Source organism: Narcine bancroftii, chromosome 2 (assembly GCF_036971445.1).
Source record: "Narcine bancroftii isolate sNarBan1 chromosome 2, sNarBan1.hap1, whole genome shotgun sequence".
Classification (NCBI taxonomy): domain Eukaryota; kingdom Metazoa; phylum Chordata; class Chondrichthyes; order Torpediniformes; family Narcinidae; genus Narcine; species Narcine bancroftii.
In genome coordinates, this window is record NC_091470.1 from 291,442,604 (window position 1) to 291,463,819 (window position 21,216).

The 21,216-nt window shown below is 40.7% G+C and overlaps 1 protein-coding gene across 16 annotated transcripts in view; it reads left to right on the plus strand.

The window, feature by feature from the left end:
- Positions 1-21,216, plus strand: part of ppp1r42 (protein phosphatase 1, regulatory subunit 42) — a 107,549-nt gene that overhangs the window by 54,085 nt on the left and 32,248 nt on the right. For 15 of the 16 annotated variants that reach the window (XR_011352256.1, XR_011352259.1, XR_011352255.1 and 12 more), the window contains exon 7: positions 12,934-13,062. Coding sequence is in view for 10 of the 16 variants with exons in the window: in XM_069921326.1 (XP_069777427.1) it covers positions 12,934-13,062 (129 nt within the window). In the remaining 6 variants the exon portion in view is untranslated. Of the gene's footprint in view, positions 1-12,933; positions 13,063-20,450; positions 20,622-21,216 lie in introns of those variants that run through there. The other variant, XM_069921333.1, reaches the window with a different exon arrangement.

Here is a 21,216-nt window from a genome sequence, read left to right on the forward strand (position 1 = left end):
TCAGGAATCTTTATTTAACTTTATTTAGTATTTTTTCAATAAAAATAAACAGACTTTTACAGAATAAGTAGTCTAATAATAAGACAGTAAAACAAACCCATCCCCTCCCCCCTCCCACAACAGATCCCTAAAGGAAGCATTAAAAATAAACAAAAACATTCAGTAATCTGATGGCAGTAGGGAAGAAGCGGGGAGGAAGCTGCCCTTGTACTCATCTTTAGGCTCCTGTACCTTTTTCGCGATGGTAGCAGAGTGAAGAGGGCATAACCTGGGTAGTGGGAGTCTTTCAGGATAGAGGTTGCTTTTTTAAGATACCACCTCATGCAGATGTGCTTGATTGATTGAAGCCTGGTGCCTGTGATGTCGCAGACCGAATTAACAACCCTCTGAAGTTTATTCTTGTCCTGAAAGTTGGCGCCTTCATACCAGGCAGTGATGGAACCAGCCAGAATGCTCTCCATGGTATACCTGTGGAAGTTTTCTAGAGTTCTTGGTGAAATACCAAATCTCCTCAGACATCTCACTAAGTGTAGCTGCTGGTGAGCCTTCTTTGTGATTGCATCAACATGGAGGCTCCAGGACAGATCCTTGGAGACAATGTCATCCAGGAATTTGAAGTTCTTGACCCTCTCCTCTACTGATTCCTTGATGAGGACTAGGTCCTGTTCCCCTGACTTCCTTCTGAACTCCACAATCATCTCTTTGGTTTTGCTAATGTTGAGCACAAAGTTGTTGTCATTACACCATTCAACGAACTGATCTATCTCCCTCCTGTACACTTCCTCATTGCTGTTTGTGATTCTGTCAACTACTGTGGTGTCATTGGCAAACTTGTAAATGGCATTGGAATTTTACCTGGCCACAAAGTCATGGATGTATAATGAGTAGAGCAGTGGACAAAGCACACATCATTGGGGTGCATCTAAGTTGATAACCAATGAGGAGGAGACATTGTTTGCAATTCATACTGACTGTGATCTTCTGATGAGAAAGTCAAGGATTCAGCTGCAGAGGGGGATACAGAGGCCTAGAGTTTGTAGCTTCTTGACCAGCGCTGAGGGAATAATGGTATTGAAGGCCGAGCTGTAGTCGATGACGAGCAGCCATATTTATGAGTTGCTGTTTTCAAGGTGATCCAGAGCTGAGAGGAGAACCAGCAATATTGCATCTGCTGTGGAGCAATTGTGACGATAGGAAAATTGCAGTGGGTCCAGATCTTTGCTTAGGTACATGTTAATTCTGTGAATGACCAGCCTCTCAAAGCACTTCATCACAGTAGAAGTTAGTGCTGCTGGGCAGTAGTCATTGAGGCAGGTTACACTACTCTTCTGGGATGATTGATGCCCTTTTGAAGTGGATGGGAGCCTCTGACTGCAGCAATTAGAGGTTGAAAATATCTGTGAACACTCTGGCTAGTTGGTTGGTGCAGATTTTCAGTACCCTCCCGGTACACCATCAGGGCCTGACAGGTTGCAAGGGTTCACCCTCTTGAATGATGTTCTGACATCGCCCTCAGAGACAGATATCACAAGGTCCTCACTGGCACTGTTTGATCTTCTTTTCAAAGCAGCATAGAAGGTGTTCAGCTCATCAGATAATGAAGCATGTCAGCCATCTATATTGTTCACCCTCGCTTTGTAGGCTGTGAAGGCCTGCACTCCCTGCCATAGTTGTTGTGTATCTGTCTCTGTCTCTAGCCTCCTCCGGAATTGCCACTTTGCTCCAGAGATGGCCTTGCACAATGGGATATTGTAGCCATAAAAGAGATTTTGTTGATTGAGAATCAGGACTGGCAGCTCAGTGTTCCAGGATACTGTGCTTACAGATGTGATAGGACAGAGAAGAAAGGACAGTCATCTTCAGAGAGAATGTAGCACAGAACAATCATGAGAGACAGAGTTGGTGGAAATCAGGAACCAAAAAGGAGTAGTCAGCTGAATTAGTGTATACTATTTGCCATCAAACAGTCACCAAGAGCTTGAAGATAAAATATGTAGATAAATTCCTGACATCTGCAAAAATTGCAAAGCTGTTATTGTAGGTGATTTCAACTTCCCCCAAAGTTGATCGGCATTTACCACATCAGATGCCAGTTCGTTCCACTTAAACCAGACCAATAGAATTGTTTCATAACCTTATGCATAGTTTTCCTTACTCCAAGATGACCACCCAAGAGTGTGCTATGAGCCAAGGTTGAAATTTCATCCCTATAGACTTTAGGAACTACAACCTGGTGAACAACTGCCCATTCTTCACTGGCAGGGATATCAGGTGGTCTCCACTTCCTCATCAGCATGCCTTCCTTGATATAATAACCAACTGACACTTTCTTAATTTTGTCATCAGAGAGAGCCTTATCTCTCACTTCAATAAAATCAGAATCTCTGTTCTGCCCCACTATAAACTCTTTTCAGGATAACAACAAATTCTTACTCTTGGGTTTAACACCAGAACATCTGGTTCAATAAAGAAGGAAGTAAAGTCTTTGGCAGGTCATTACAACTTGAGTACACGTAGCTCAAACTGCTTTTGTTCTCTCTCAAACTGTCTTTTTTTCTCCTCTGCCTCAAATCTACATTTTTCTAGCTCAATCTGTTCCAAGTTTAACCACTGTTCAAGGGATTTACTCCTCCTCTCCAAACTTCCCCATTGCTATATAGTTTTCAACTATAATTCTCTGGATCTCAGTCTTTTTCATTGATGGTTTTACCACCACAAGTCCCAACTTTTGGGCGATATCCACTAACTCATCCTTTTTTCCCCTTTGCAAATCCACAGAAGATGACAATTTTAAAAACTCATCAATATCCATCGCTGCACACACACACAAACCTTTTAATTGGCTTTCAAAAGGGAATTTAACCATTCAAATAAAAAATTATTCGATCAATAAGCTCCAATTTGTGGACAGATGCAGGACGATCCCTCAATTTGTTACATCGCAGACAGCAGCAATAGAAATTTATCAAGAGACTGCTATTGTTTTTAAACAATATATTTATTAATAAATACTAAGAATGAGATGGTGAAACATTTTTGGAATAGATTTAAGGAACTTTTAGAAACTATTTTTAAATTGAAGGTTCCACTTGATCTTTCAGTATTTTTGTTGGGTTACATTCAGAGATTGAGTTTAGAGTTAAAATTAAATAAATTTCAAATTTCTTTTTTTAGATTGGCTTTAGCTATGGCTAGAAAATGTTTGGCAATTACTTGGAAAAATTAGACTAATTTGAGTATTTCAGAGATGGCATTTGGAAATGAGATCTTGTATTCCATTGGAAAAGATAACATATAATTTACATAATAATTATTCCTTTTTTCTTAAAACTTGGAGCCCATATTTAGATTATATGGGGTTGAATTATTAATCCCCTTTCCACACATTAGTGGTGTTGTTCCGAACCATGGTAACTAATTGATGAGTTTTTTTCTTTCTTTCCTATTTTTTTCTTTCTTTTTTCTTTGGGGGTAGTTTAGAGGAGGGGTGGGTGGATTAGGGTAGGTAGTGGAGGGTTGCAGGGGTTATTATTTACATAAAAAGTATTTTGTTTTTTCCTATGTTGTATTTTTTCATTTGTTTTATCATGATCAATAAATACAATTTTCAAAGCAAAATAACTACTAAGAATATAACTCATTAGTTAACTTAGCCCTAACTATGCATGAATGTGTGTGTGTGTGTGTGTGTGTGTGTGTGTGTGTGTGTGTTTGTAATTCCCAAACCATTACAGCTTAGGCACAATTCTGGAAAGTCATTCCAAAGTTCAGCCTTAGAAGTCCATTGTTGAAATGGAGACTTTTAAACTGATATACCAAAGTAATAAGAAAGAAGGTGGGAGAGACTGAGTGACTGGACTGCTGAAAACTCACAAATCCTTGTCAATTGCTTACAGAGAAATGTCCTTTCATATGAATAGTCGTCACAACTCCCCTTTTCCTTGCATATGGGAAACAATAACTTCCATGATGCTTCCAAAACACAGACACAGGTCAGTTGAAATGACCATCACAATGGTCATGATCCAATACAGGAATTCTCCTGTTTCCTTTACCTTGCTACGGACCATTACAATGGTCACAGTGGTTCAATAACAAGAAGAATCAGCTAAATTATCCATTTCACACAAAGTCACTCCACTTCGGGGTTCATCAGATGGCTGGTGGTCACTAATGAAGATTTCTGTTTCTTTAATTGTCCCACTCACATGACTCTATGTAAGTGTCCCATCTATTTTCCTGGATAAACAACCATTATTTATCTTCCAGTGGATCAACTTTGGGTAATGCCTCTACTCAATGGTACCACTCAGTCTCATCACTAGAAGGGAATGGTTGCAGCCTGTTTTAACCCTTAAATTGATAGTCACAATGAAATGGGACCTCATAATACCTGTAACTCAACTCCTAAAGACCTGGCAACATCCTAGGAAATCTTCTCTGCACTCTTTCAATCTTAATGATATCCTTCCTATAGTTTGGTGACTTGAATTGCACACAATACTCCAAATTTAGCCTCACCAATATCTTGTACAACCTCATGATAACTTCCCAACTCCTATACTCAATACTTTGATTTATAATGGCCAAGATGCCAAAAACTTCTTTTACAACCCTGTCTACCCGTGATGCTACTTTCAGGGAATTATGTATCTGTATTCCCAGATCCCTTTGTTCCTCCACACTCCTCAGAGCTCTACCATCTTCTGCCTATGTTCTACCTTGGTTTGTCCTTCCAAAATGCAATACCTCATACTTGTTTGCATTAAATTCCATTGGCCATTTTCTGGCCCATTTTTCCAGTTCATCCAGATCCCTCTGCAAGCTTTGAAAGCCTTCCTTTCTGTCCACAATGCCTTCATTCTTAGTGTCACCAGAAAATTTGCTGATCCAATTTTCCACATTATCATCCAGATCATTGATATAGACAGCAAACAACAATGGTCCCAGCACCAATCCCTGAGGCACATCACTAATTGCAGGCCTCCAGTCTGAGAACCAATCATCCACTACTACTCTCTGTCTTGTCCCATACAGCCAATTTTGAATCCAATTTACAATTTCTCCATAGATACCTAGTGTCTGAACCTTCTGAACTAACCTCCGATGTGGGACCTTGTCAAAGGCCTTACTAAAGTCAATGTAGACAACATTCACTGCTTTTCCTTCATCTACTTTCTTCGTAACTTCCTTGAAAATGTCTATAAGATTCATTAAACATGACCTACCCCACACAAAGCCATGCTGACTATCCTTAAGCAGCCCTTGGCTGTCCAAATACTTGTATACCCGATCTCTCAGAATACCCTCCAATAATTTACCTACTACTACATCACTGGCCTGTAATTTGGAGCCTTTTTTTTACATAACAGAACAATGTGAGCTATGCTCCAATCCTCCAATTCTTCTTCAACAATATGAGAGTAAGCCTACTAGGGAAGGTGCACTGGGGAATGAGGCCAGTCAGGTAACTTAGGTATAGTTAGGGGAACACAATTCTATTAGCTTTAAGATAGTTATGGAAACAGATAAGACTGGTTGTCAGGTTACAATTCTAAATTGGGGCAAGGCCAATTTTGAAATGATTAGACAGGAGTTAGCAATAGCTGGCTGAATGCAAATGTTGCGAGTAAGAGCATGATTGATAAATGGGAGGCATTCAAGAGTGTGAAAAGGAAAGTTCAGGATGAATATGTTCCCAGAAAGTTAACCCTGGTTAACCAGAGATGTAGAAGCAAAGATAAGAAAGAAGAGGAAGGCTATATTACATACAGGCAGACAAATTCGAGGGAATCTATTGAGGAGTATATGGAAGATAGGAGCAGAATATAGAGGGCTAAAAGAGGTTTTGAGGTGGCTTTGGCAGACAATGTAAAGGAGAATCTAAAAGTATTTTGTAAGTATATTAAGAAAAAAAGGATCACAAAGGAAAAAATAGGTCCCTTTAAGGATCTGGAAGGGCACTTATGTGTGGAGCCATTGAACATGGGGAAGATCTAAAATAAATATTTTATGAATGTTTTTACTGAGGGACAGAATAAGCAGGTGTGGAAGGTGAGGGGGTGGTAACTAAAGATCGCTTAGGGCATGTTTGCTTCAGTAGTGAAGGGGTGTTTTAGATTTTATCAAGATGCATAGATCTCCAGGTCCAGACCAGGTACATTCCAGAACATTATGGGAAGTCAGGAATGAAATTGTTGGAACCTCTGGAGAGCTGGACATTGACAAACATGATGTCATTATTTAAAAGGGCTGTAAGGATAATCCAGGTAACTACAGTCCTTTAGGTCTGACATCAGTGGTAGGGAAACCTCTGGAGAGGATTCTGAAAGATAGAATCTATCAACATTTGGATGATTTGGATGGCCAAGAGAAAATTAAGGACATCCAGCATGGATTTACACATGTGAAATTATGTCTCAGGAATTTAATGGAATTGTTGGAGGTAACAAAAATGGTAGACAAGGCAAGGCAGTTTATGTTATTTATATGAATTTTATTAAAGAGTGTGATAATGTCCTATATGATATGTTGGTATGGAAGGTTAGGGCATACCAGATAGGAGGCTAACTAGCCAATTGGATAAATATTTACTTTGTGATCAAAGTCAGAGAGTGGTTGTAAAGGGAGGGCCATGGCCAGTGGAGTGTCTCAGGGTTCAGTACTAGGACCCTTATTTTTTGATATTACATATAAATGATTTCAATGAGGATATATATAGTAAGCTGAGTAAATTTGCTGATAACAGAAATGTATATGCTACAGTAGACAATGAAGAAGGATTTAGATCAGATTGCATTCATTAGTTGAGGCATTAAATATAAATGTTGGGATGTCATATTGAAGTTATTGAAGACTTTGGTGAGGCCATACCTAGAATATTGTGAGCAGTTTTTATACACCAAACTATAAGAAAGCTTTTATAAAATTGGAAAAGCTACAGAAGAGGTTTATGTTGTTGCCCACCTTCCTAATTCCAATTTCATGGGTCACTCCTCATTTACTGGTATAGTGTGCCAATTCCTAATTTAATGCACACTCCATTAATTCTCTATTTAAAATACACTCCTCATTTACTGTTGTCTTCCAGAATGCCTCATTTACTGGTGCACCTTTACTGATTTCCCTTTACTGGTGCCCTCTCTAGTTAGTGAATCCTCCTGTAATTTCCAAATAATCTCTTAATTTCCCATTTGCTGGGACCATCCCCTTGTTGCCCATTTACTGATCTACTCCTAACTCCTTGGGGGCATCAGAGGGCAATGGGTATATGCAATGAGCTGCCAGAGGAAGTAGTAGAGTTGAAGACAAAACAAAACATTTGAAATGTTTTGGACATGTTCAATTTGGGGAAATTGCATGCAAATGAAATTAACATAAAGTTGGTAAGTGGTTGTATAACTGTATAACTCATGTTGTATAACTCTATGACTCTAAAGCTCTGTGTTATGTTGAGGAAGGCAATTCCCCAATAAATGAATTAGGTTTGTAATAACTATACTCCATGAAATCCCACTCTTGGGTCAGGATATCTAACAAAATATATTTAAACCTCATTTTCCTTAATCACTCATTATAGCTATCAAATGGAACATGCTTACTTTTGTCTGACCTTTTCCTACATTTAATTAGTGTGTGAATGATGATTGATGTACCAGAGTTGCAATACTCAGTACACTCTGTTGAGAGCACGTAAGTATTTGGGGGAAACGTTCATGCGCACATCATGAATTCTGTACAATCGATGTAGTTTAGTTTAATTCTCATGTTTATTTCAGAATCATATACAGATAATATTTTATTTAGGGATAAAACTATATTGTTGTTGGATTATAAAACTATTTTGCTAGCATCTCAGCTATGTTTATATACTTTTAGTTGGCAAGTACTGCTGCAGATAAAACAGCCTAAGAATTTCTATTTTAGTTAAAGCACTAAATATGTTTATTGACTGCAGTCTAAGTGCAATGTTGCCACAGATCTGCAAGATGTAAAACTGTATCATAATGTCCCACACGTTGAGTTCTTGGTCTAAGTCTGTTTATCAGATAAATTGCGGAGAAGAAATTAGCTATCCATTAATAAGGAATATCTAAATCTTTTTATCAGTTTTGAACACATTTTCAACAAAACTTTTCTGTAATGGCATATTTTCTGTATATAATTAGTTTGTAATTTAAGAGAGCAGGCTATGTGCAAATTGGCTGGTTTTTTCCCCCTGATAACTCTTCAATTCAAACAACTGGCTTTCAAGTAATTTGAAACATCCAAACATATGATTTGTGATTTGTTCTAAGCTTGAGAGAAGAACATTCATTCATTTTATGCTATAGAATAAGGTATACAGTTATAATTTTGTAAGTCCAGAAAATAAATTGAAGAATTTTTATAAAATCATAAAACTCTTTGTTTAAAAAAATTCCTTAAAGATATACAGTTTGATCACATTTACCAGTTAGAATGTTATTTTAAAAAATGAATAAAAGCTCCCCAATTTAACCTTTCCAACTTTCCAATTATCATATCCATTCCAAGGGTATCAAAACAACAATCTTCAGAATAACTCTGTATCTATAAGGCCCAGAATGTGCAATAGCTGCACAACTGTTTTTTTTTTTTCTTCTTCTTTGGCTTGGCTTCGCGGACGAAGATTTATGGAGGGGGTAAAAAGTCCACGTCAGCTGCAGGCTCGTTTGTGGCTGACCAGTCCGATGCGGGACAGGCAGACACGATTGCAGCGGTTGCAAGGGAAAATTGGTTGGTTGGGGTTGGGTGTTGGGTTTTTCCTCCTTTGCCTTTTGTCAGTGAGGTGGGCTCTGCGGTCTTCTTCAAAGGAGGCTGCTGCCCGCCAAACTGTGAGGCGCCAAGATGCACGGTTTGAGGCGTTATCAGCCCACTGGCGGTGGTCAATGTGGCAGGCACCAAGAGATTTCTTTAGGCAGTCCTTGTACCTTTTCTTTGGTGCACCTCTGTCACGGTGGCCAGTGGAGAGCTCGCCATATAATACGATCTTGGGAAGGCGATGGTCCTCCATTCTGGAGACGTGACCCATCCAGCGCAGCTGGATCTTCAGCAGCGTGGACTCGATGCTGTCGACCTCTGCCATCTCGAGTACCTCGACGTTAGGGGTGTGAGCGCTCCAATGGATGTTGAGGATGGAGCGGAGACAACGCTGGTGGAAGCGTTCTAGGAGCCGTAGGTGGTTCCGGTAGAGGACCCATGATTCGGAGCCGAACAGGAGTGTGGGTATGACAACGGCTCTGTATACGCTTATCTTTGTGAGGTTTTTCAGTTGGTTGTTTTTCCAGACTCTTTTGTGTAGTCTTCCAAAGGCGCTATTTGCCTTGGCGAGTCTGTTGTCTATCTCATTGTCGATCCTTGCATCTGATGAAATGGTGCAGCCGAGATAGGTAAACTGGTTGACCGTTTTGAGTTTTGTGTGCCCGATGGAGATGTGGGGGGGCTGGTAGTCATGGTGGGGAGCTGGCTGATGGAGGACCTCAGTTTTCTTCAGGCTGACTTCCAGGCCAAACATTTTGGCAGTTTCCGCAAAGCAGGACGTCAAGCGCTGAAGAGCTGGCTCTGAATGGGCAACTAAAGCGGCATCATCTGCAAAGAGTAGTTCACGGACAAGTTTCTCTTGTGTCTTGGTGTGAGCTTGCAGGCGCCTCAGATTGAAGAGACTGCCATCCGTGCGGTACCGGATGTAAACAGCGTCTTCATTGTTGGGGTCTTTCATGGCTTGGTTCAGCATCATGCTGAAGAAGATTGAAAAGAGGGTTGGTGCGAGAACACAGCCTTGCTTCACGCCATTGTTAATGGAGAAGGGTTCAGAGAGCTCATTGCTGTATCTGACCCGACCTTGTTGGTTTTCGTGCAGTTGGATAATCATGTTGAGGAACTTTGGGGGACATCCGATGCGCTCTAGTATTTGCCAAAGCCCTTTCCTGCTCACGGTGTCGAAGGCTTTGGTGAGGTCAACAAAGGTGATGTAGAGTCCTTTGTTTTGTTCTCTGCACTTTTCTTGGAGCTGTCTGAGGGCAAAGACCATGTCAGTGGTTCCTCTGTTTGCGCGAAAGCCGCACTGTGATTCTGGGAGAATATTCTCAGCGACACTAGGTATTATTCTATTTAGTAGAATCCTAGCGAAGATTTTGCCTGCAATGGAGAGCAACGTGATTCCCCTGTAGTTTGAGCAGTCTGATTTCTCGCCTTTGTTTTTGTACAGGGTGATGATGGTGGCATCACGAAGATCCTGAGGCAGTTTACCTTGGTCCCAACAAAGCTTGAAAAACTCATGCAGTTTGGCATGCAGAGTTTTGCCGCCAGCCTTCCAGACTTCTGGGGGGATTCCATCCATACCTGCTGCTTTGCCACTTTTCAGTTGTTCGATTGCCTTATATGTCTCATCCAGGGTGGGAACCTCATCCAGCTCTAGCCTTAGGGGCTGTTGAGGGAGCTGGAGCAGGGCGGAATCTTGGACTGAGCGGTTGGTACTGAAAAGAGATTGGAAGTGTTCTGACCATCGGTTGAGGATGGAGATCTTGTCGCTGAGGAGGACTTTGCCGTCTGAGCTGCGCAGCGGGCTTTGGACTTGGGGTGAGGGGCCGTACACAGCCTTTAGAGCCTCGTAGAAACCCCTGAAGTCGCCAATGTCCGCGCTGAGCTGTGTTCGTTTGGCGAGGCTAGTCCACCACTCATTTTGGATCTCCCGGAGTTTGCGCTGAAGATGGCTGCATGCGCGACGGAAGGCTTGTTTCTTCTCTGGACAGGACGGCTTTGTAAGGTGAGCCTGGTGGGCAGCTCGCTTCTTTGCCAGCAGCTCCTGGATTTCCTGGCTGTTTTCGTCAAACCAGTCCTTGTTTTTCCTGGAGGAGAAGCCCAGTACCTCTTCAGTGGATTGCAGTATGGTAGCCTTCAACTGATCCCAGAGGGTTTCAGGGGACGGGTCCGTGAGGCGGGTTGCAACGTCGAGCTTTGCTTTGAGGTTTGCCTCCTGTTGGAGCTCTGCGCAGAACAGCGGCTTGTCATTACAAACACCCTTTTTCAGCAGAGGGACAGCCTTAAGACCACCTGGATGCATCCCCGATCCAAACACTGGCACCTCCTGGACTACATCCTGGTGCGAGAAAGTGACAAACAAGATGTGCTCCACACCAGGGTCATGCCTAGCGCGGAATGCCACACTGACCACCGGCTGGTTCGCTGCAAGCTCAACCTTCACTTCAAGCCAAAGCCCAGGAACAATAAAGCCCCCAGAAAGAGGTTCAATGTTGGAAAACTGCAGTCAGACGAAGCGAGAGGAAACTTCCAGGCAAACCTGCACAACTGTAGTTTTGAGATTATTGACATTCTTATTAACATTTTCATAGGATGTCCCTCTACCTGTGTTAACAAGGATCTCAAAATAATTTTAAATGGATTCACCCATGACTTAAGTTAGATTTGAAGGAATATCCAATAAAGCTATTAAGCATTTGTGCACACATGCACTCAAAAATAATTACTGGTATCTATTTCCAAGTGTTTATCCAACTGTGCCATGCATTATTTTACATTATATTTATTACAGTAACACTGTGTTTGACAAAATTTCCCTATCCAGAGAGTCATGAGGCATGGGATCCATGAAAATGGCTGCATGGATTTGGAATTGGTATGCCGACAGAAGGTAGAGAGTGATAGCTGTTAATGACTAGTGGTGTTGAGTGGGGATCTGTTCTGGTACCCCTGTTCTTTGTGATTTTTATATATGACTTGAACGTAGAAGTGAAAGGGTAGGTCTTCAAGTTTTCTGGTGACGTGAAGGTTAGGGATATTGTGGATAGTGCAGAAGCTTGTTGTAGGTTCCAATGGGATATAGATAGGATGCAGAGTTGGATAGAGAAATAGTAGATGGAGTTCAATCTGGAAAAAGACAAATTTGTCTAGTTTGGAAGGTTGAATTTGAAGGCAGAGTTCATTGGTACAGCAGAATTCATAGTGCAGAGGAACAAAGAGATTTTGGTGTCCAAGTCCACAGATCCTTCAAGTTTGCCAATGCAAGTTGACTGGGTAATTAAGAAAGGATATGATGTGCAGGCCTTCATTAGTCTGGGATTGAGTTTAAGAGCCAAGAAATAATGGTGCAACTCCGCACTTATAGTATTGGGTTCAGCTTTCGTAGTCTCATTATAGGAAGGATGTGGAAGCCTTAGAGAGGGTGAAGAGGAGATTTACCAGGATGCTGCCTGGATTAGAGAACATGCTTTATGAAGGAAGGCTGAGCACACTAGAGCTTTTCTCTTTGGAGAGACAAAGGATGAGAGGCATCTTAATTGAGGCATACAAGATTATGAGAGGCATAGAGTGTACAGCCAGTGCCTTTGTCCCATGGTGGCAGCAGCTAATACCAGAGAACAACCATTTAAGTTTATGGGATACTTCAAAGGTAGTTTTTTTTTAACACAGGCAATGATGGGTGCCTGGAATGCATTGCCAAGGCTAATGGTAGAACTGATACAATCAGGACATTTAAAAGGTTCTTGATAACCACATGGATGTAAGAAAAATAGAGGATTTTGGGGTGTTATGGAAGGAATGGTTGATTGATGGTGAGAAGATTTATATATGTTAGCACAACACTGTGGGCCGCAGGACTTGTACTGTGCTGTACTATGTTAAAGATAAATAATTCAGCTCCTGTTGGATGATTTGCAAATCATGGCATTCAATAATTTTCAGGCACTTTTTTATATTTACAATTATTTGTCTTACAAATTTGTTAACTATTCACAACATGCAGCAAATTGAATTTATTTTGTCATTCCTAAGGCTGAAGCTATATCTGTTAAATTTCACGATGTCTTTGAACTTGTTGAAAAGATTGATTATTTTTGGTTGTAGCTTGTTTTGACCAGTCTTGTTCTTTAAAGGCATTATTTTCATTTGTAGAGGTCCTTGATGGAAAAGAAGTAAATAATACAGCCAGACAATTTTTATTGAACTGGAAAGCTTTCCGAGAAACCAAGAAAAAAAATGCCAAGGAAAAGACAGACGAGCAGGAAATTCAATGGAAATTAGGTAAACTGCATTGAAAGAATTTGTTTAAAAAAACCTATTTTTTAAAAATTAGGCAATTTGCTGTTGTACCAAACTACAGATATTTTATAATAAGTAACATTGATATATTGTATCGTGGACTAAATTGTTCAAGAGAAAATATCTGTAAGATTTAATAAAATAACAATTTATTTTCTTCTTCTTAAGACTCCTGTTGTGTGAGAGTCTTTTTATCCATTTATAACAATTTTGCAGTTTTTTTTTCACAGTTTCTTAAATGGTTACTAATTCCAGACATTTGGATTATTTACTTTCTTATTCCCTATTGCTCAGTAATTTCATCTTGAGGTAAAACAGGATATAATTATTTTGTTTATATAGTCTAGTGAGTTAGACAATATGTCCCCAAAGACAAATAATGTGTTGATTTTAATGCTATTTAATGCATGATTTTCAATCATTACATTTAATTCTAAGTAAAAAATAAAATTAAAACAAATGTGGGTGAAACAGACAAAGTTGCTACATCAATCTAGATTGTATTGAATTAACTTAATAAGATGAAAAAACTCTGATTGTACTAATTGGAAAAATGTCAAAGGATAGCAATTTAGGTCAAAGAATCATAGAAATATCTCAGCATAAGAGTCCATTCAGTCCAGCAATGCTGTTAGTTACATTCCCTGCTTTTTTTTTTAGCCCTATTTGAACAGTAGATCCCCAGCTCAAGTAGATGAATTTGCCTTTACAGAATTCACAAATCATGACCAAAACATTTGAGATATACAATGAAAATGATCTTTTATGGAATTTATCAAACAATTTGACATCCATTTCTTGTCCTGTCTACAATACAATCAAACTTACCTTGCAAAAAGGCTGTCCTCCCACAGGGACGTCATTGTCAACAGAAATCGACAAAGAAATGCATCTCCATTTATAATGTGGGATTCAGTGGGTAAAAGGGTTTGCATTGGAGAAAGATGCCATATTCTCGCAATCTAATCCCTCCATAACAGGGGATGAAGAGGGGAGTGTATGCTTTAATTTTATCTCCCTTTAATTGCTTACCTAATTTTTTCTTCTAGCATCTATTCAGCACTTGATACCAAACCATAACTATTCAATGTTTAGAAATAACTTTTATTTTCTTTTTAAAATATTTTTATTGAGTTTAACATATAAACCCTACATACAGTCCTCTAATGGAAATAACTTTTCCATATGTCAATCTTGATTATTATTTTAAATCACCTTAAATCAATGTAATATGTGTCTTTACTGATCTGTAATCTTTTTATTCACTTTGTCCAGACCCTTTTGTGAGTTCACCACTTTTATCAAATCACCTTTCAACCTTCTTTGCTCTTAATAGGACAACTCCACACTCTTTAATGTGTCCATGTTACAGAAGTTTATTAGCCATGAGATCAATTTGATGATCTTTTAAAGGCCTCTTTTAAAGGCCTTCTTGTCCTTCCAAAAGTGTGATGCCCTGAATTAACACAGACGCCATTATGCAGAAACAAGCAACTGGAGGAACTCAGTGCGTCAGCAGATTCTGTTGATGTAATATCAGTCGCTTGAACTAGCAATTGATAATATCCTTTCTTTTGTGTTGTAGTGATATGATTATATGTACTGGCTGGCCCGCTCTCCGGGTGTCCTTCTACCTTGGTTCCTCCTTTAGTCCTGCCCATGTGACCCTGGGCCTCTCTCTTTCCCGCTCATTCCTAGCCTTGGACCCGGGCCAGAAGTCTCTAGTACAATAAGGCCTATCATTCCCCTCAGTCTTTATCTTAGTCATTATTGGGGCTACTGATAGCGCCCAAAAATTTATTGTACTAGATTTTGGAGGTCTCCAGTAATGGAGAAATTGCTGCGCCCAGAACGGCTTAAAGTTGACCCCCAAGTCCCAGGTGCTTCGATGCTCTTCGAGCAGTAGATGAATTGCTTCAACAACTTCCTCAGCACTGCTGCTGAGGTGGTCGACTCTGACGAGAAGAAGTTAAAAATCCTTCAGGCACGAGTCGGCCAGAGGGCCTTCCTGACTATCCAAGGCAGTGTAACCTACAACGAGGCGATGACTGAGCTGCGAGCGCTGTATAAGCCTAAAGTGAACGTGGTATACTCCCGTTACCTGCTGGTGTCCAGAAAACAACAGCCTGGTGAGTCCACTGAAGAGTTCATCTGGTCCCTGGTCACACTGAGAAAAGACTGTTTGGGAGAACCCACGGCCACTATATCCCTAACCCAGTGCGTGGAAGAACTGATTCGAGACGTCTGCATGTCGGGTCTGAGGTTGGATTATATCCGGCAATGACTCCTCAAGGAGGACCCACTCCCACTCAAAAAGACTATCGACTTAATCAGGACTTTAGACTCGGTCCAGAGCCCCATGAAGTCGATCACGGACAGAAGCAGGCCATCTCCGTATATTCCACCACGAGGGCCTTCGGCCTGGGACTCAGCGTCGGGCATTACCGACCCGACCACGGCTGCAATCACACCGACGGCATCATCGAGATGCAACTTCTGTGGACAGTCCAAGCATTTGCGATGCCTCTGCCCCACGAGGGAGGCTACGTGTTCAGGCTGCGGGAAGAGGGGCCATTACCAGAAGGTCTGCAGGTCCCGACTGCAGTCCGGGAGCAGTGCGGCATGCGTTCCAGAGGAGCTTATGGTGCTGACTGCATGCGCGGTAAGGGGAGCGCCATCTTGTCGGCCATCGCTCCCAACCTCAGCACCTCGGCCTACCGCCCCAATGACATCTGCTTCTCCCGCCCTTTGTATTATGTGATTATACTGTGGTGTTGTGCTACTGTATTGTTGTTAAAATTGTTGCTGTTATCACCCCCGGTTTTCAGTCTCTAGTACAATAATGCCTATGGTTCCCCTCAGTCTTTATCTGAGTCATTATTGGGGCTACTGATAGCGCCCAACATGTGTCCTGCCTCTGCTGTACCATTTATCTTGATGAAGAGTTCCACCCCAAAATATTGATCATTGTTTTACTCCCACTGATGCTTACCAACCTGTTGAGTTCCTCCAGACTTGAACAACTGAATTCTTTGCAGAATCAGAATTTATCATCATGAATAAGTCACAAAATTCACTATTTTGTAGCAGAAGCACAGAGCGCACATTTATATAAACCAACTTTCAAAAACAAAAAAAATTGTGCACGTAAAGGCAGTATATTTGGTTCTTTGATCATTCATGAATCTAATGGTAGTGGGGAAGAAGCTGTGCCACTGAGTGCTTACTTTTTTCCCGATGGTAGCAGAAAGAAGATGGCATGGATTGGGTGGTAGGGGTTCTTGAGGATAGAGACTGCTTTCTTAAGATACCACCTCTTCTAGATGTCCTTAATGGAGTGAGGTCTGGTGCCCATGATGTCATAGGCCAAGTTAACAACCCTCTGGAGGTTTTTTTTATTCTGAGCATTGGCACCTCCATACCAGTCAGTGATGCAACCAGCCAAAATGTTCTCCGTGGTACACCTATCGAAGTTATCAAGAGCCTTCAGTGACATACTGAATCTCCTCAAACTCCTCATAAAGTATAGCTGTTGATAAGCCTTCTTCATGATTACATCAACATGGAGGCTCCAGGACAGATACTTGGAGATATTGACACTCAAGAATGCTGATCCCTCGAGGAGGACTGGTTTGTGTTCTCCTGACTTCCTCTTGAAGTCCACAATCATCTTGGTTTTGGTAACATTGAGCACAGGTTTGTTGGTGTGACACCAATCAAAATGCTGATCTATCTCCCTCCTGTACAGTTCCTCACTCCCATTTGTGATTCTACCGACAGCCATGCTGTCATCTGCAAATTTGTCGATAGCTTTGGAATTGTTCCTGGCCTGCACAGTCATGGGTGTAGAATGAGCAGTGGGCTAAGCATGCATCCTTGATGTGCACCTGTGTTAATAGTCACTGAGGAGAAGACGTTGTTTCCAATTCGTATCGACTGTGGTCTTCCAATGAGGAACCCAAGGATCCAGTTGCATAGGAGAGTGCAGAGGCCCAGGATTTGGAGCTTGTTGACCACCTCTGATTTTCTGTTTTTGAGGTGATCCAGGACTGAGTGGAGAGCCAGTGATATTGTGTCTGCTGTGGAGCGATTGTAATAATTGGCAAATTGAAGTGGCTCCAGTCTTTTGCTTAGATGCATGTGAATTCTGGCAGTAACCAACCTCTTAAAGTATTTCATCACAGTAGATGTTAGTGCTACTGGGTGATAGTCATTGAGGCAGCTCTTTCTGCTCACTCTTGGACTCTGGGATGATTGATGGCCCTTTGAAGCATTTGGGAACCTCTGACTGCAGCAATGAAAGATTGAAAATTTTTATGTGTATATTGCCTTTCCTTGTTCCTCCCAAGATATATCACTTTGTATTGTCAATAGAACCACAATATATAAGTACATAAAATTAATTTATATCAAGTTGGGAATCCATTGTTGCCATTGTACACCTTAAATTTTCATAATACTAGAGGCTAAATTACTGGTAGTTGCAAGTCCAGACTGACTACCTGAAATCTCAGTCTTCTTTACTGCACCATCAGTAGACCCTGATTCTAGATGCATGGTCTGTTTACCTACATCATCTTACGGTACTTACTTCAATGCTATGGAAAATCTTATGATCTCGTCCAATATTCTTCTTCACTTTACCTTTTAGTCTATGTTCTTGAGACAAAATATGCTGTTGCATCATCAAAATCTTAGAATTTTTCTCTTTTAAAAATAAGTTTGCAAGTTTACTATCCTCAATTCCTCTCTACTTACAAGCTTGCAACTTCATTATTCTCATAGGCTAATCCCCCCCATCTCCAGGTTGATTCTGGATGAATGTAGTCACCTGCGACTAGACTCACTCAATGAGTATAGTTGTCTGGGACTACACTAGAAAACAGAAGAATGAAAAATGATCTAATAAAATTATGAAAGGGGTGGATAAATTAGAGGCAAGGATGTGGTATCCACTGGTAGTTGAGGCTAGAGCTAGCCTTAAGATTCAGGAAAGTAGATTTAGGACAGACTTGAGGAGGAGTTGTTTTTCCCAGAGTAGTAAATCTTTTGAATTATCTATCCAAGGAAGCAGTAGAGAGGCTGTCTCTTTAAATATATTTTTAAAAGATAGATAGATTGCTGCATTGTAGAGAAATTATGGGTTATGGCCAAAAAGCAGATCAGTGGAGCTAAGTCCATGGCCATATATGCCATGGTCTCATGGAGAAAGTTTGACGGGCCAGATGGCCGATAGATGGCATATAGAACATAGAACACATAGCACATTACATTTCCTTCAGCATTCGATATTGTGTTGAGCTATATATCCCTACCAAAAAAACTCAACCCTTCTTACCTCGTATCCCTCTATTTTCTTTCATCCATGTGTCTTTCTAAGAATTTCTTAAATGCTCCTAATGTTTCAGCCTTCACTACCACTCCTGGTCAGGCATTCCATGCACCACAACTCTCTGTAAAAAAAAAACCCTGATTTCTCCCCTAAACTTTCCTCCCTTCAGCTTGTGCATTTGTCCTGTGGTGTTTGGTATTCCTGCCCTGAAGAAATGGTGCTGCCTGTCTACCTTATGTATGCCTCTCAGAATGAGTTACCTCTCATCCTTCTTCACTCCAGAGAGAAAAGTCCATGCTCTGTTAAAATTGCCTCTTAAGACATTTTCCAATTCATCAACATCCTCTGCACCCTCTCCATAGCTTTCACATCCTTCCTATAATGAGGTGAGCAAAACTGAGCATAATATTCCAAGTGTGGTCTCACCAGAGATTTGATGAGTTGCAACTGATCTCTTGACTCCTGAATTCAATTCCCCGACTTTTGATGCCCAATATCCCATAGGCCTTCTTAAGTATCCTATCAACCTATGCAGCAACCTTGAGAGCTGTATGGATTTGGATTCTAATGTCCCTCTGTTCTTTCACATTGTTAAGGATCCGACAATTAACCCTGTACTCTGCATTCAAGTTTGATCTTCCAAATGCATCACCTCACACTTATCTGGATTAAACAACATCTACCACTTTTCTGTCCACCTCTGCAGTCTGTCCATATCCTTTTGTAATCTATGACAACCCTCAACACAATCTAAAACCTTACTAACCCATCCTTCCACTTCTTCATCTTTATAAAAATCACAAAGAGCAGGGGGTCCCAGAACAAATTCCTGCAGAACTCCTCTCATCACTGACATCCAGGTAGAATACTTTCATTCCACTACTACTCTCAGGTTTCTGCAGGCAAGCCAGTTCTGAATCCACACAGCCAAGGTTCCATGGATCCCATGCTTCATGACTTTCTGATCAAGTCTCTCATGGTGGACCTTGTCAAATGTCTTACTAAAATCCATTTACACTGCATCTACTGCCCTACCTTCATCAATTTCCTTTGTAGCCTCCTCAAATAACTCAATTAGGCTCATGAGGCACATCTTCCCCTCACAAAGCCATCCTGACTATCCCTGAGAAGACTGTACTTTTCCAAATGCTCATAAATCCTGTCCTTAAGAATCCTCTCCAATTGTTTGCACACCACTGACCTAAGAATCACTGGTCTCCCTTTTACCTTTTTTAAACAAAGACCCACATTTGCCATTCTCCAATGCTCCGGCACCTCCTCTGTGGCCAAGGAGGATGCAAAGATCATAGCCTACACCCCAGCTATCTCTTTGTTCCTTTCCCACAGTCTGGGGTATATCACATTGGGCCCAGGGAGATCAATTTTAATCTTTTTAAGAAGGTCCAGCACTTCCTCTCTCCTAATCTCAACATGGTCCACCACACAAGCTTGAACAATTCTGATCTCACCTTGACCAAAGCTGGTGAATACTGAAACAGATTATTAATTTAGCACCTCCCAACCTTCTCTGCCTCCAGGCACATGTTGCCTCCTTTATCCATAAGCATCCCTACCTTCACTCTCATCATTCTTCTGTTCTTCGCATATGCCTGAGGGAGCCTTCACATGCTCTCCTAAGACCTTTCTTAAGTTCCTTCCTGGCCTCTATAATGTTTGGGATAAAGACACTTTTTATTTTATTTTCCCCTGTGCTCCACAGTTTTAAATTTGTAATGTAATCAAACATGTAATTAAAGTGCACATTCCAGATTATATTCAAGTTATTTGTATACATTTTGGTTTTACCATCTAGATATTACAGCATTGTTTTAGTACTAACATTGTTTAAAATTTATTTAATGACTGATTTAGAACAGATGATTTAGAATTATAAGGACTGCAAGGTAAGATAATTGAGTATGAATGGAGTAAAAAAACTGCAGTCAGAAAGCCATCGATATGTTGGATACTAAATTAGAATATATAAAACAAAATATAACATTAATGCTTTATTGCTTTGATTGCTTTACCTGTGAAGCATTATAAATCCTGGGTAAAAGAAGATATGATGTGGATTGGAAAAGCATCATTGAAGGGGACTAGACTTTATTAACTGAATCCCCCTACAGCAGGGGTGTCAAACTCAAATTCACCGAGGGCCAAAATTAAAAACTTGGACTGAGTCGAGGGCCGAACTAAATATTTATTGAAAATTTTCAACAACATCTGCATGTTTTCTCTTCTTTCAACATATGTAATATTAAACTTTTTCTTATTAAAATAAATGTTTAATAATAGCTTTGGATAAACTCTTTCCAGAAGAAGCATTAACAAATGAGAAATAAAATATTCAATAAATAATATTTCTCTATAGAGGATTTGTCAAATGTTGCTAGTGTGCTGTCGAATAGTAAAATCTGAGGGCTATTGAGAATGTGGGAGAATAACATGATTCCTGAAACAATCAAATGGGTGACTGATTGTGGGCATGAACTCTAGCAGGGTTATTTGCCATGCCCTTTTTTCCATTGGTACAGATATCCTTTGATTTACACACTTTTCAAGTTTGATGCCTAATGAGCTTGTATCCAGGTGCAGGACCATTTTTAACCAGGAATATATTGATCACTGTGACATGAAACTATTGGAAGATCGTTTTATCCTGAGATTAAAGTTCATAATCCTTACTCAGGCCTGTGTGCGGGAGGGCGGGGTTTGCGGGCGATCGGGTTGAACAACGACAGTGCGGGGGCATCGGCTCTCGCTGCAGGCGGCATCTTGGCGGATCAGCGGCCCTGTCACCG